The sequence below is a fragment of the Scyliorhinus canicula genome, chromosome 12 (assembly GCF_902713615.1).
Source record: "Scyliorhinus canicula chromosome 12, sScyCan1.1, whole genome shotgun sequence".
NCBI lineage: Eukaryota > Metazoa > Chordata > Chondrichthyes > Carcharhiniformes > Scyliorhinidae > Scyliorhinus > Scyliorhinus canicula.
Genome location: NC_052157.1, coordinates 57,792,574 through 57,806,624, shown reverse-complemented (window position 1 = coordinate 57,806,624; position 14,051 = coordinate 57,792,574). Strand labels below are relative to the sequence as shown.

At 48.3% G+C, this 14,051-nt stretch overlaps 1 protein-coding gene across 4 annotated transcripts in view; it reads left to right on the top strand.

Moving 5' to 3' along the window:
• Positions 1-14,051, top strand: part of LOC119974699 (B-cell receptor CD22-like) — a 127,083-nt gene that overhangs the window by 69,617 nt on the left and 43,415 nt on the right. For all 4 annotated transcript variants that reach the window (XR_005462559.1, XM_038813832.1, XM_038813833.1 and 1 more), the window contains 2 exons: positions 529-816; positions 12,464-12,730. Coding sequence is in view for 3 of the 4 variants with exons in the window: in XM_038813832.1 (XP_038669760.1) it covers positions 529-816; positions 12,464-12,730 (555 nt within the window). In the remaining variant the exon portion in view is untranslated. The remainder of the gene's footprint in view (positions 1-528; positions 817-12,463; positions 12,731-14,051) is intronic.

Sequence of the window (14,051 nt, the reverse complement as noted above, 5' to 3'; positions counted from 1 at the left end):
CTCTCACAGGGAGTTGGGGGAATGTGGAACTCACTCTCACAGGGAGTGGGGAGAATGTACGACTTGCTCTCCACAGGGAGTGGGGAGAATGTGGAACTCACTCACACAGGGAGTGGGGAGAATGTGCGACTTGCTCCCCACAGGGAGTGGGGAGAATGTGGAACTCACTCTCAGAGGGAGTGGGGAGAATGTGGGTTTTGCTCCCACAGGGAGTGGGGAGAATGTGGGTTTTGCTTCCACAGGGAGTATGGAGAATGTGGGACTTGCTCCCACAGGGTGTGGTTGTGGTGAATCGTGTTGATGTATTTCAGGGAGAAGCTGGATAAACACATGAGGGAAAGAGAAATAGAAGGATATGGTGATGGGGGAAACGAAGAAGGGGATAGGGGGAGTCTCGTGATGGTCATTAATACCGGCAGGGAGTAGATGGGCGGAATGGCCTGGTTCTGCACTGGAAGATATCTGTGTAACGTGAATACCAGAAAATATTACACCTGTGACTGAAAATAACCAAATTCTCTGTTGCAGATGCTCCCAGAGATTTTTACATTTCGTACATGCTTAACAATGAGAAGATTCCTAATTTAGAAAATGTTATGGAGAATGACTGGCTGAACGTTACCTGTAAGAGCAGGAAAAGTGATCCAGCAGTCACAGGATACAACTGGTTCATGAATAGAAGGACACAGCCCATCAGCAACACTCAGATCCTCCTCTTCCACAACATCACCAGAGAGAACAGGGGTGAATATTACTGTAAGGCTCAGAATGGTATCATGGCCGGGATATCAAAATGGATCACCATTAATGTCAATTGTGAGTATACACCACATTGCCCTCCTCCAATAGATTGACTGTACTCCACTGATCTGTCCTCTAACGCCTGGTGTCAATCATTGAATGATTGAAAATAGTAGCAGGGGTAGGTCATCCAGCCTTTCCACACCGCTTTGCCATTCAATACGATCATGGTTGACCATCCAACTCAACAGCCTGATTCTGACTCCACGCCCCCCCCCCCCCCTAAAAATTATTTGATCCTCTCTGCCTCAAGAGCTATATCTAACTACTCCTGGATTAACTACTCCTAACTATTACAATGATTTTGGCCTCAAATGCTTCGTGTGGCAGAAAGTTCCACAGGATTAACACTCTCCGGGAGAATAAATTTCTCCTCATTTAAGTCCCAAGCAGCCCTAAATAGCACTGGGTTCTCTTGAGGATTGTGTCAATGGCTTTGTTCAAGAGATCAGGGTGATATCCTATCTCGCCACTGGGGCAGCCTCTCGTAAAGTCGAGGTACCCGCCACCTCTCCGGAAGCTTTGCCGTCGCTTTGGGAGGCTCCTAGGTCAGCCGCTTCAGTGGGATTCTTGCAGATTTTCGAGGGAACTTTGAGGGCGGCCTGGAGGCATTATCTCGGTCCTCCCGTATTGAAGCAATAAACGGTCAACAGGACTCTCCAAAAGTGCTTCACTGATTGCTTTGACAAATCGTTCCTCACACATTGCCCAAATGTTAGACACACCTCAACTCTGACACAGCAGAAACAAAGTGTTGTTGAGATTTGTTCAGACAACAACAGAGAAAAACCTCATTGAAACTCACCATTAACACAAAACAGACTTCAGTCCCACACATTAAGAGATGGAAAGTATAATCCAATATGGCCATCTATAGTCCAGTACTAAGGTAGTTCTGAACTGTCGGAAGATCAATACAATGGGAACGCTGGACTGTGGGAGTGCTGCACTATCAATGGGTCAGTACTGAGGGAGTGCTGCACTGTCTGAGGGTCAGTACTGAGGGAGCGCTGCACTGTCAGAGGGTCAGTACTGAGGGAGTGCTGCACTGTCAGAGGGTCAGTACTGAGGGAGTGCTGCACTGCCAGAGGGTCAGTACTGAGGGAATGCTGCACTATCAATGGGTCAGTACTGAGGGAGTGCTGCACTGTCTGAGGGTCAGTACTGAGGGACAGCTGCACTGTCAGAGGGTCAGTACTGAGTGAGTGCTGCACTGTCAGAGAGTCAGTACTGAGGGAGTGCTGCACTGTCTGAGGGTCAGTACTGAGGGAGTGCTGCACTGTCAGAGGGTCAGTACTGAGGGAGTGCTGCACTGCTGGAGGGTCAGCACTGAGGGAGTGCTGCACTGCTGGAGGGTCAGTACTGAGGGAGTGCTGCACTGTCAGAGGGTCAGCACTGAGGGAGTGCTGCACTGCTGGAGGGTCAGCACTGAGGGAGTGCTGCACTGCTGGAGGGTCAGTACTGAAGAAGTGCTGCACCAGCAGAGGGTCAGTACTGCAGGAATGCTGCACTTTTAGATAGTCAGTAATGAGGGAGTGCTGCACTGCCAGAGGGTCAGTAGTGAAGGAGTGCTGCATTATCAGAATGTGAAAAGAGAGGGAATGCTGTACTGTCAGAGGGTCGGAGGGCCGGCGCCAGAGGGGTTGGGCGCCGAACCGCCGCCGTAGGCCACCGCGAGTTGGCGCATGCGCAGAACCGCTGGCGTATTTCCTGCGCATGCGCAGAACGGCGGACGTGTTTCCAGTTTCTTCTCTGCACCGGCCTTGGCGGAGCCTTACAGAGGCCAGCGCAGAGGGAAAGAGTGTCACCACGGCACCGGCCCACCCACAGATCGGTGAGCCCAATCACAGGCCAGGCCACCGTGACCCCCCCCCCCCCGTGGCCGGATCCCCCCACGCCCCCCCCCCCACTACCCCACCCCGCCCCCCGAGGACTTTGCTCACCGCCCTCCAAGCCAGATCCCACCGGGTGGCCCCTTGGCCCATCAAAGCCCGGAGAATTGCCGGGGGGGGCCGCTGCCAAAAACTGGCGCCGGTAAATTCGGCAGCTGGCGTCGGAGCGGCGGGGCATGATTCTCCGCTGCCCATGACGGGTCGGAGAATAGCGGGAGGGCTTTCCCGACATTTTTCCCGCCCTCCCGCTTTTCTCCCCCCACCCACGGCCGCCCCACGACACAACACGGATTACGGCGAACAGCGATTCTCCCCAGGCCGATGGGACGAGTTCCCAGGCCTTTACGGCCGTTTTCACGAACGCAATCACACCTGCTCTCACCGTTCGTCAAAACGGCCATAAAGTGCCGTCCCGGACAACCATGGCACCGATTGGCACGGCCGTGGCATGGGCCTGCGATTGGTGGGCACCGATCGCGGGCAGCGGGTCCCATACCCGCACACTATTTGTTCCTCCGCCGCCCTACAGGATCAGTCCGTGGGGCGGCTGAGGGGCATGACGGCCCGCGCATGCGCGGGTTTTGACACGTCTGCGTGATGACGTCATCCGCGCATGCGCGGGTTGGAGCCGTCCAACCCACGCATGCGCGGCTGACGTCATCATGTGCGTCAGCCGCCGGGACGCTTGGCGCGCGGACTTAGCGATGGTCGCTAAGCCCGCGATGCCGTGCTTCACGGGGCCGCGCAACTAGCCCCGCCTGGGGGGGGGGTAGAATCGTGTCCCGGGAAGGAAACAAGGAAAAAAAAATTAAATCAACTATTCGACTACAGAAGTCATCGTAACATTGGAAACTTCGACAGAAACAACTTTTCAATGTACCAAGTTCACACACCCAGACAGCTCAAGACCACTGGAAATTTAAATTTGAATTGGAAACAGTTTCAACTCTATTTAGAAGCTGGTGAGTTAAGTGCTGCCCCAGAAGCTAGAAGAATTGCTTTACTTCTGTCCCTAGCAGGACAGCAAGCAATCAAAATCTTCAAATCCTTTAATATTAATGCTGGTGAAAGTAAAACAAAATTTGATCAAATTATAGCGAAGTTCGATGAACATTGCAAAATGCAGACCAATGAAATTTTAGAAAGATTAAGATTTCACAGAAGAGTTCAAAAAGTTGGTGAACCGGTGAATAATTTCATCACTGATCTCAAACACTTAGCTAAAACATGTAGCGATGCAGATTTACATGATTCACTTGTAAGAGACCAAATTGTTTTTGGCATACTTGATGACACAGTCAGAGAAGCATTAATTCGGCAAACATTACAAATCGCGATTGATCAATGCATCTCCGTGGAACAGACCAAAAGTCAGTATTTAGCATTTTATCCCAAGGAAAAAAGACATCACATCCCAAGGTGTTGCAGGAAAAGCAGAAGACTGTGAGGAACGGAAGCTTTCCTTCACAAGCATTTTCGGGCTCTGCACATGTGCACTACACACAGAAATGCGAGACGTCGAAAATGGAGCCTGCGCATGAGCGCCCACTGAAAGGGAAACTGCCCTGCTTTTGGTAAACGCGTGTTTAAGATGTCAGAAGTTAAACCATTATGCTTCACGGTGTCAATCATCCACAAGATGACAAAGTGAAATATGACAAAGTGAGGGCTGTGGATAAAAAAGAAGAAATCAACACACAAGAAGATTTCACGGAAGATGATATTTTCTCATTAGAGAATGCTTTCTTCATTGGTGTAGTTGAATCGTCCATCAAGAATGATTTGCAAGTAAGCAAGAATCAGCTGAGAGCAACAAAGCCAGCTCATCAAGAAAATGGACAGGATCTTTAAGCTACGAAAGATCAGAGTTAATGTCGTTGGCAACGAATGGATGACTACTGAGTACATTAACACAATTCCAATTACTTTCAAACTGGACACAGGTGCCTCGGCGAATGTTTTGAATTCCAAGGACTTGTCCGAGACACAAAGTCATAATGAAATGATACATCCAGAATGCTCACTGCATGACTACAATGGTAATCCCATTTTCTCATATGGTTCATATTACCTGAGTGTCGCAAAAAGGGACATTCTAAAACCAGTAAGATTTGTGATTGTCAATGATTCTCATTCATCTTTACTTGGAGCTCAAGCGTGCAAAGATTTGAAGCTCATTCAACAAATTTTTTTGAATACCTGTCAGTCGACTATGCTCAAAGATGACATTCAACAACTCTCACAGGAATACTCTGATGTATTTCAATGTATGGGTACGTTACCTTTTCAGTACAAAATTCAACTGAAGAAGGATGCCAAATCAGTAATCCGTCCACCGAGTCGTGTACCTGCTCCCCTTAAAGGCAGACTGATGGCTGAACTTTCAAGTTTGCAAATTCAAGGTATCATATCAAAGATTACTCAACCCACTGACTGGGTTAGCTCCCTAGTCTGCGTAAGAAAACCTACAGGTGAGATAAGAATCTGTATGATGTGAGATAGGAATCGCAACATCAAAAGAGAGCATTATCCAATATCTAAGAAGGAAGGTATTACTGCAGAGATAGATGGCCAATGCCAGAATTTCTACCAAACTTGATGCCTCTCAAGGTTTTTGGCAGATGCAACTAGAAGACTCCAGTAAACCTCTCTGTACTTTTAATACACCTTTCGGAAGGTACTGTTTTAACAGGATGCCCTTTGGAATTATCTCAGCTTCGGAAATTTTTCATAGAACGATGAAACAAATGACCGAGAACATAGAAGATGTTTGGGTTTATGTTGACGACATCACCATCTGGTCAACAACACCTGAAGAGCATATGAAACATCTTTGGGAAGTATTGAAAAGGATTCATGAATATGGTTTGAAACTGAACAAAGCCAAATGCATGTTTGCCGCCTCCTCTTTGAAATTCTTAGGTGACAACATCACAGCTGGCGGAATAAAGCCAGATCAAGATGACGTGCAAGCTATCAACGCAATGCAAATTCCGAAAGACAAGAAGGCAATCTTACACTTTCTCAGATTTGTCAATTTTCTTGGAAAGTTTATTTCAAATCTGGTGAACAGAACAACTGCACTACGTCAACTGATCAGAAAGAACACAGATTTCACTGGACTGAAAAACATACTGAAGAAGGACAGATTTAAAACAACAATTGATACACGCTCCGTGCTTATCATTTTTGATCCTGCAAGACCTACTAAAATCTCAACGGATGCTAGTAAAATGGCATAAGTGCTGTTTTACTTCAACAAGACCATTTCAATAATTGTGTTCATATAGCCTACGCATCAAGATCCATGACTGAGACTGAGTGTAGGTACGCCCAAATTGAAAAGTTGTGTCTCGGGTTAGTTACTGGGTTTTCCAAATTCCACGACTATGTTTATGGTCTACCCAACTTCATGGTAGAAACTGACCATCGCCCACTTGTACACATCATTGAACAAAATTTGAATGATACTTCAACGTCTGATGTTGAAATTAAGAAGATAATTAAGAAATACACACCAGGCAAAGAATTAGTAATTGCTGACACCTTATCTAGATCAGTCAACACTGACATTTGATGTTGATTCTCAACTGCAATTATTCAGAGTTACGTACTGTATCTGATGTCAAATTTCAACAAATTTGCATTGAAACACTGAAAGATGCAATACTGATTAAAGTAATGCATCATCTTCAACGTGGATGGCCTAAAGGTAATTGTCTGCAATACCAAAGCGTTCAGTCTAGAACTGACTATTGTAGATGCTATTTTGCTGAGACAAAATCGTATTGTGATTCCACGAAGCATGAGGTCTGAAATGCTTTCTAGATTTCATGAGGGATATTTAAGCATTGAAAAACGTAAACGTCGTGCCAGACAATCAATCTATTGGCCAGGTATCAACAATGATATCTCAGACATGTTATCATCATGTTCAACGTGCCAGTCACATCAAAAGCATCAATGCAAAGAACCACTGCAACCACATGATCTTGTAACATCACCATGGATCAAGGTTGGTGCTGATCTCTTTCACTTATTTCGTAAGGACTATTCGTAGTCATTGACTATTTTTCCAATTTTCCTGAACTAGTGAAATTGAATGACATCACATCCAGTACTGTCATAAAGGCATGCAAGGAAATATTTGCCAGGCATGTTATTCCTCATATCATCATGTCTTACAATGGCCCATGTTTCTCAAGTCATGAATGGCAAGAAATCTCATTGAAGTAGAATTTTGAACATGTAACTTCAAGCCCTCATTTTCCATAGTCCAATGGAAAAACAGAAAAAGGTGTTCGCATTATGAAACAGCTACTTAGCAAATAAAAAGATTCACAATCTGATTTTTACCTGGCTTTACTCAATACAGAACATCACCTTTATCAACAGGATTATCTCCATCTCAAATGTTATACATCAGAACTTTGAGGACAGCTTTACCTCAGTAACATTTTCATGATCCTGAACAACGTTGCACTGTGAAGAAAATTCAACAACAACAAACAAAGCAAAAGAGATATTTTAATCTTCATTCAAAAGAATTGCCTACTCTACCTGAGAATGATACTGTTAGATTAAGACTTCCTGAAGGAGGTTGGTCTCACATTGCTCGCACAATTAAGCAATTCTCTCCAAGATCTTATCCGATAAGAACTTCAGATGGAAATATTCTGAGAAGAAATCGTAGAGATCTACTTCAACTCACAGATACTGCGAAGATTTTTCCTAATCTTGATTTGAACCAGACAATCTCAAAACAAATTGAACAGCAAATGCATTCAAATTTGATGATCAACAAAGACATAAAAACTTCTTCATCACCTTTGATGTTAAGAAGATCGTTTGTGATTCTAACATTGTGTGCACTGCATTTCACATGTAACTAAATGTTCTTTTAATATTTGCAAGAAAACATTTTTAAAAAGGTATGTAGTGATCTCTGTATATAAAACTACATGATCAATATATGTAAATATGGCACAGTCAATTCAGCACTAGATGTCTCACTATCAGATGGTATTAGAACTACTTTCCCGCTCCTTCTGAGAGAGTGTGCTTCAGGAGAGTGAACGGGAAAGACCTAGATTAGCTAGAGAGAGAGAGAGAAGTTATAATTTATTTTGTTATTACATTGTATAGATAGTTAGTTATCTTTACTGTCTTTTACTTCTTTTATGGGTTGAGTATTAAGTACAAAGGACTCACAAATATTTATATTACTCATTAAATTAGTTCATCTTTAAAAGAAGATTATTGTTTATTTCATTAACTTGGCTGGTTCAAAATTGGAGGGGGATCCGAAGGGGAGGTAGAGAGCACAGAGTCTCACTCTATGCGGATGATCTGCTCCTCTATATCTCGGACCCACAAAGCAGCATGGACGGAATCATCGCGCTCCTGAAAGAGTTTGGAGCCTTCTCGGGCTACAAACTCAACATGAGCAAAAGTGAGATCTTCCCAGTACACCCGCAAGGGGGGGGGGGGGGGGGGGGGCAGCACTAAAGGGGCTGCCGTTCAAACAAGCCCGACATAAATTCCGCTACCTGGGGATCCAAATAGCCCATGACTGGAAAGGGATCCACAAATGGAACCTCACCAGCCTGACGGAGGAAGTAAAAGGACCTGCAAAGATGGAACACACTCCCGCTCTCCCTCGCGGGGAGAGTTCAGACGATCAAAATGAACGTACTGCCCAGGTTCCTCTTCCTGTTTAGATCCATTCCGATCTACATCCCCAAGGCCTTTTTCAAAGCGCTGGACAAACTCATCATGGCGTTCGTATGGGGGGGTAAAAATGCTAGGATCCCAAAGAAGGTCTTACAAAAAACAAAAACCAGGGGAGGGTTAGCCCTCCCGAATCTACAATTCTACCACTGGGCAGCAACAGCCGAGCGAGTAAGGGGATGGATCCAGGAGCCAGAAGCTGAGTGGGTGCGTGCGGAGGAGGCCTCCTGCATGGGAACCTCCCTCCGGGCCCTCGCCACGGCAGCACTCCCATCCCCACCCAAAAAACACTCCAGCAGCCCAGTGGTGACAGCCACCCTCCAATCCTGGAACCAACTGCGGCAGCAACTTGGCCTGACCAAAATGTCGGACAAGGCTCCCATCTGCAACAACCATAGGTTCAAACCAGCACTGACCGACGCCACCTTCAAAAGGTGGAGGCAAGACGGGGGGACACTGACAGTCAGGGACCTATACACGGACGACAGGATCGCAACACTGGACGAACTGACAGAGAAATTTCAGCTAGCTGGGGGGAACGAGCTACGGTACCTGCAGCTCAAAAACTTCCTACGAAAGGAGACAAGGACGTACCCACAACCGCCACGACAGACACTACTGGAAGACCTACTGGACGCAAGTATCCTAGAGAAAGGGAACTGTAGTGACATGTATGACCGACTGGTAGATAGGGACGACACCGTACTGGACGCAACAAGGAGGAAATGGGAGGACGACCTGGGGATGGAGATAGGGTGGGGACTCTGGAGCGAAGCACTGCATAGGGTCAACTCCACCTCCACGTGCGCAAGGCTCAGCCTGACGCAACTAAAAGTGGTACATAGAGCCCACTTAACGAGAAACCGTATGAGTAGGTTCTTCCCGGAGGTGGAAGACAGATGTGAACGGTGCCAAAGAGGCCCGGCCAACCACGCCCACATGTTCTGGTCTTGCCCCAGACTCGTGGAGTACTGGACAGCCTTCTTCGAGGTTATGTCCAAAGTGGTGGGAGTGAGGGTGGAGCCATGCCCGATAGTGGCGGTCTTCGGGGTTTCAGAACAGCCAGATCTATTCCTGGGGAGGAGGGCGGACGCCCTTGCCTTTGCCTCCCTGATCGCCCGCCGTAGAATCCTGTTTGGCTGGCGGTCAGCAGCACCGCCCAGAGCTGCGGACTGGCTGTCCGACCTCTCGGAATCTCTCCAAATGGAGAAAATCAAATTTGCCATCCGAGGGTCGGACGACGGCTTCCACAGAACGTGGGAGCCATTCATGCAACTGTTCCGGGACCTATTTGTGGCCAATGTACAAGAGGAAGAATAGTCGGTGGAAGGTTTAGGGAGGGGGGGGGGGGGGGGGCTACAGGTTCGTTACGGGGGTTCGATGGCTAGCTAAGGCCCAAAACCAAACTAAATAAACATGTTGGGGGGGGGGGGGGGGGGGGGGGGGCGCAGTTACTACTACGAAGATGCTTACCTGTAAATATGTATGTTCATTTTTGCGTGTTTGTTTTTTTTTCTCTCTCCTAACAATTTGTAATTTGTTCAATATAAAATATGAAAACTGAATAAAAACATTTATAAAAAAAAAACTTGGCTGGTTCAAAGAGTAATATATATATTTGGTAAAGTAATATCACAAGTGGGTGGTGAACTCTCGGAGGGTTAGTAAAGGGGAGCACTGCACTTTCAGAGTGTGTGTATTGAGATTGTGGTGCACTGTCGGAGGGTCAGCCCGAAGGGAGTGCTGCACTGTCAGAGGGTCAGTACTGAGGGAGTGCTGCACTGTCAGAGGGCCAGTACTGAGGGTGTGCTGCACTGTCAGAGGGTCAGTACTGAGGGAGTGCTGCACTGTCAGAGGGTCAGTACTGAGGGAGTGCTGCACTGTCAGTGGGTCAGTACTGAGGGAGTGCAGCACTGTCAGAGGGTCAGTACTGAGGAAGTGCAGCACTGTCAGAGGGTCAGTACTGAGGGAGTGCAGCACTGTCAGAGGGTCAGTACTGAGGGAGTGCAGCACAATTGCAGGGTCACTTCTAAGGGAGTGCTGCACTGTCAGAGCGTCAGTACTGAGGGAGTGCTGCACTATCAGAGGCTCAGTACTGAGGGAGTGCTGCACTGTCAGAGGGTCAGTACTGAGGGAGTGCTGCACTGCCAGAGGGTCAGTACTGAGGGAGTGCTGAACTGTCAGAGGGTCAGTACTGAGGGAGTGCTGCACTGTCAGAGGGTCAGTAATGAGGGAGTGCTGCACTATCAGGGGGTCAGTACTGAGGGAGTGCTGAACTGTCAGAGGGTCAGTACTGAGGGAGTGCTGCACTGTCAGAGGATCAGTATGAGGGAGTGCTGCACTCACAAAGGGTTAGTACTGGGGGAGTGCTGCACTGTCAGGGGGTCAGTACTGAGGGATTGCTGCACTGTCAGAGGGTCAGTACTGAGGGAGTGCTGCACTGTCAGAGGATCAGTATGAGGGAGTGCTGCACTCACAAAGGGTCAGTACTGGGGGAGTGCTGCACTGTCAGGGGGTCAGTACTGAGGGATTGCTGCACTGTCAGAGGGTCAGTACTGAGGGAGTGAAGCACTGTCAGAAGGTCAGCACTGAGGGAGTGCTGCACTGTAAGAGGATCAGTACTGAGGGAGTGCTGCACTTTCAGAGGGTCAGTACTGAGGGAGTGCTGCACTGTCAGAGGGTCAGTACTGAGGGAGTGCTGCACTGTCAGTGAGTCAGTACTGAGGGAGTGCAGCACTGTCGGAGGGTCACTTCTGAGGGAGTGCTGCACTGCCAGAGGGTCAGTAATGAGGGAGTGCTGCACTATCAGGGGGTCAGTACTGAGGGAGTGCTGCACTGTCAGAGGGTCAGTACTGAGGGAGTGCTGCACTGTCAGAGGATCAGTATGAGGGAGTGCTGCACTCACAAAGGGTCAGTACTGAGGGAGTGCTGAACTGTCAGAGGGTCAGTACTGAGGGAGTGCTGCACTGTCAGAGGATCAGTATGAGGGAGTGCTGCACTCACAAATGGTCAGTACTGAGGGATTGCTGCACTGTCAGAGGGTCAGTACTGAGGGAGTGCTGCACTCAGAAAGGGTCAGTACTGGGGGAGTGCTGCACTGTCAGGAGGTCAGTACTGAGGGATTGCTGCACTGTTAGAGGGTCAGTACTGAGGGAGTGCTGCACTGTCAGAAGGTCAGCACTGAGGGAGTGCTGCACTGTAAGAGGATCAGTACTGAGGGAGTGCTGCACTATCAGAGGCTCAGTACTGAGGGAGTGCTGCACTGTCAGAGGGTCAGTACTGAGGGAGTGCTGCACTGCCAGAGGGTCAGTACTGAGGGAGTGCTGCATTGTCAGAGGGTCAGTAATGAGGGAGTGCTGCACTATCAGGGGGTCAGTACTGAGGGAGTGCTGCACTGTCAGAGGATCAGTATGAGGGAGTGCTGCAATCACAGAGGGTCAGTACTGGTGGAGTGCTGCACTGTCAATGGGTCAGTACTGAGGGAGTGCTGCACTGTCAATGGGTCAGTACTGAGGGAGTGCTGCACTGTCAGAGGGTCAGCACTGAGGGAGTGCCGTACTGTCAGAGGGTCAGTACTGAGGGAGTGCTGCACTGTCAGAGGGTCAGTACTGAGGGAGTGCTGCACTGTCAGAGGGTCAGTACTGAGGGAGTGCTGCACTGTCAGAGGGTCAGTACTGAGGGAGTGCTGCACTGTCAGAGGGTCAGTACTGAGGGAGTGCTGCACTGTCAGAGGGTCAGTACTGAGGGAGTGCTGCACTGTCAGAGGGTCAGTACTGAGGGAGTGCTGCACTGTCAGAGGGTCAGTACTGAGGGAGTGCTGCACTGTCAGAGGGTCAGTACTGAGGGAGTGCTGCCCTGTGTGATAACTTTCCTTTCAGAATAGATTTTAAAATCCATTGGATTCTCGGACGGGTGCTTTGGATCCGAGGTTCAGTATCTGAATGAAAGTCAGGGAGGCAGATATCCTGGTGTTGGGGAACCAATTTTGATCCCATAACGAAGCTCACTATCATGTTATTAACGATCATCTCTTTTCACAGATCGTCCCACCAATGTGAGAATCATTAGCTCGAATCTCGTTCAAGATAGAAGATCAGTGACATTAACTTGTCAATCCGAAGCCTTTCCGATGGTATATTCCTTCAGTTGGAGTAAGGAATGCCGTGGTGTTCCATCAGCTATCTGCTCCAAATCCCAATATTGTACCTTCACGGTTACGATGAACGATGCTCTCTGTAAATATTACTGTACAGCAGCTAATCGTATTGGTAACCAGAGATCTGGACCCAAACAATTGAATGTGAAATGTAAGTATTCACAGTGTTGACTCACTCTGACTCTGAATATTCAGTCTAACCCCTTTATACACATTCAATTCATAATTCACATCCTCAGGATCAAATTCCTTCCGCACCTCCTCGTCTTGCACAATTCGTGTAACCACCTGCAGCCCCCTTGACACTCCCAATTTCTGTAACCTCCTCCAGCCCCTTAACCTCATCCTATTTCTGCAACCTCCTCCTGCCACTACAACCCTCCCTATCTCTGTAACATCCTCCATCCCTTACAACTCTCCCTATCTTTGTAACTTCCTCGAGCCCTTACAACTCTCCCTATCTCTGTAACCTCCTCCAGCCCCACCAACACTCCCTATCTCTGTAACCTCCTCTAGCCCCTACAACCCTCCCTATCTCTGTAACCTCCTCCAGCCACTACAACCCTCCCTATCTCTGTAACCTCCTCCAGCCCCAACAACACTCCCTATCTCTGTAACTTCCTCGAGCCCTTACAATTCTCCCTATCTCTGTAACCTCCTCCAGCCCTTACAACTCTCCCTATCTCTGTAACCTCCCTCAGTCCCTCCCTATCTCTGTAACCTCCTCCAGCCCCACCAACCCTCCCTATCTCTGTAACCTCCTCCACCCCACCAACCCTCCCTATCTCTGTAACCTCCTCCAGCCACTACAACCCTCCCTATCTCTGTAACCTCCTCTAGCCCCACCAACTCTCCCTATCTCTGTAACCTCCTCCACCCCACCAACCCTCCCTATCTCTGTAACCTTCTCAAGCCTCACCAACCCTCCCTATCTCTGTCACCTCCCTCAGTCCCTCCCTATCTCTGTAACCTCCTCCAGCCTTTACAACCCTCCCTATCTCTGTAACCTCCTCTAGCCACTACAGCCCTCCCTATCTATTTAATCACCTCCCAGCCACTACAACCCTCCCTATCTCCGTAACCACCTCCAGCCTCTACCACCATCCCTCTCTCTATAACCTACTCCAGCTCTTACAACCCTCCCTATCTCTGTAACCTCCTCTAGCCACTACAGCCCTCCTTATCTCTTTAATCTCCTCCCAGCCACTACAACACTCCCTATCTCCGTAACCACCTCCAGCCTCTACCACCATCCCTCTCTCTATAACCTGCTCCAGCCCTTACAATAGTCTCTATCTCTGTAACTTCCTCCAATCTCACCAACTAATGTCCTTTAGGGAAGGAAATCTGTCATCCTTACCTGGTCTGGCCTACATGTGACTCCAGACCCAAAGCAATGTGGTTGACCCTTGAATGCCCTCTGAAATGGCCTCGCAAGCCACTCCGCTACAAAAGCATAAAAAAGGACAGAA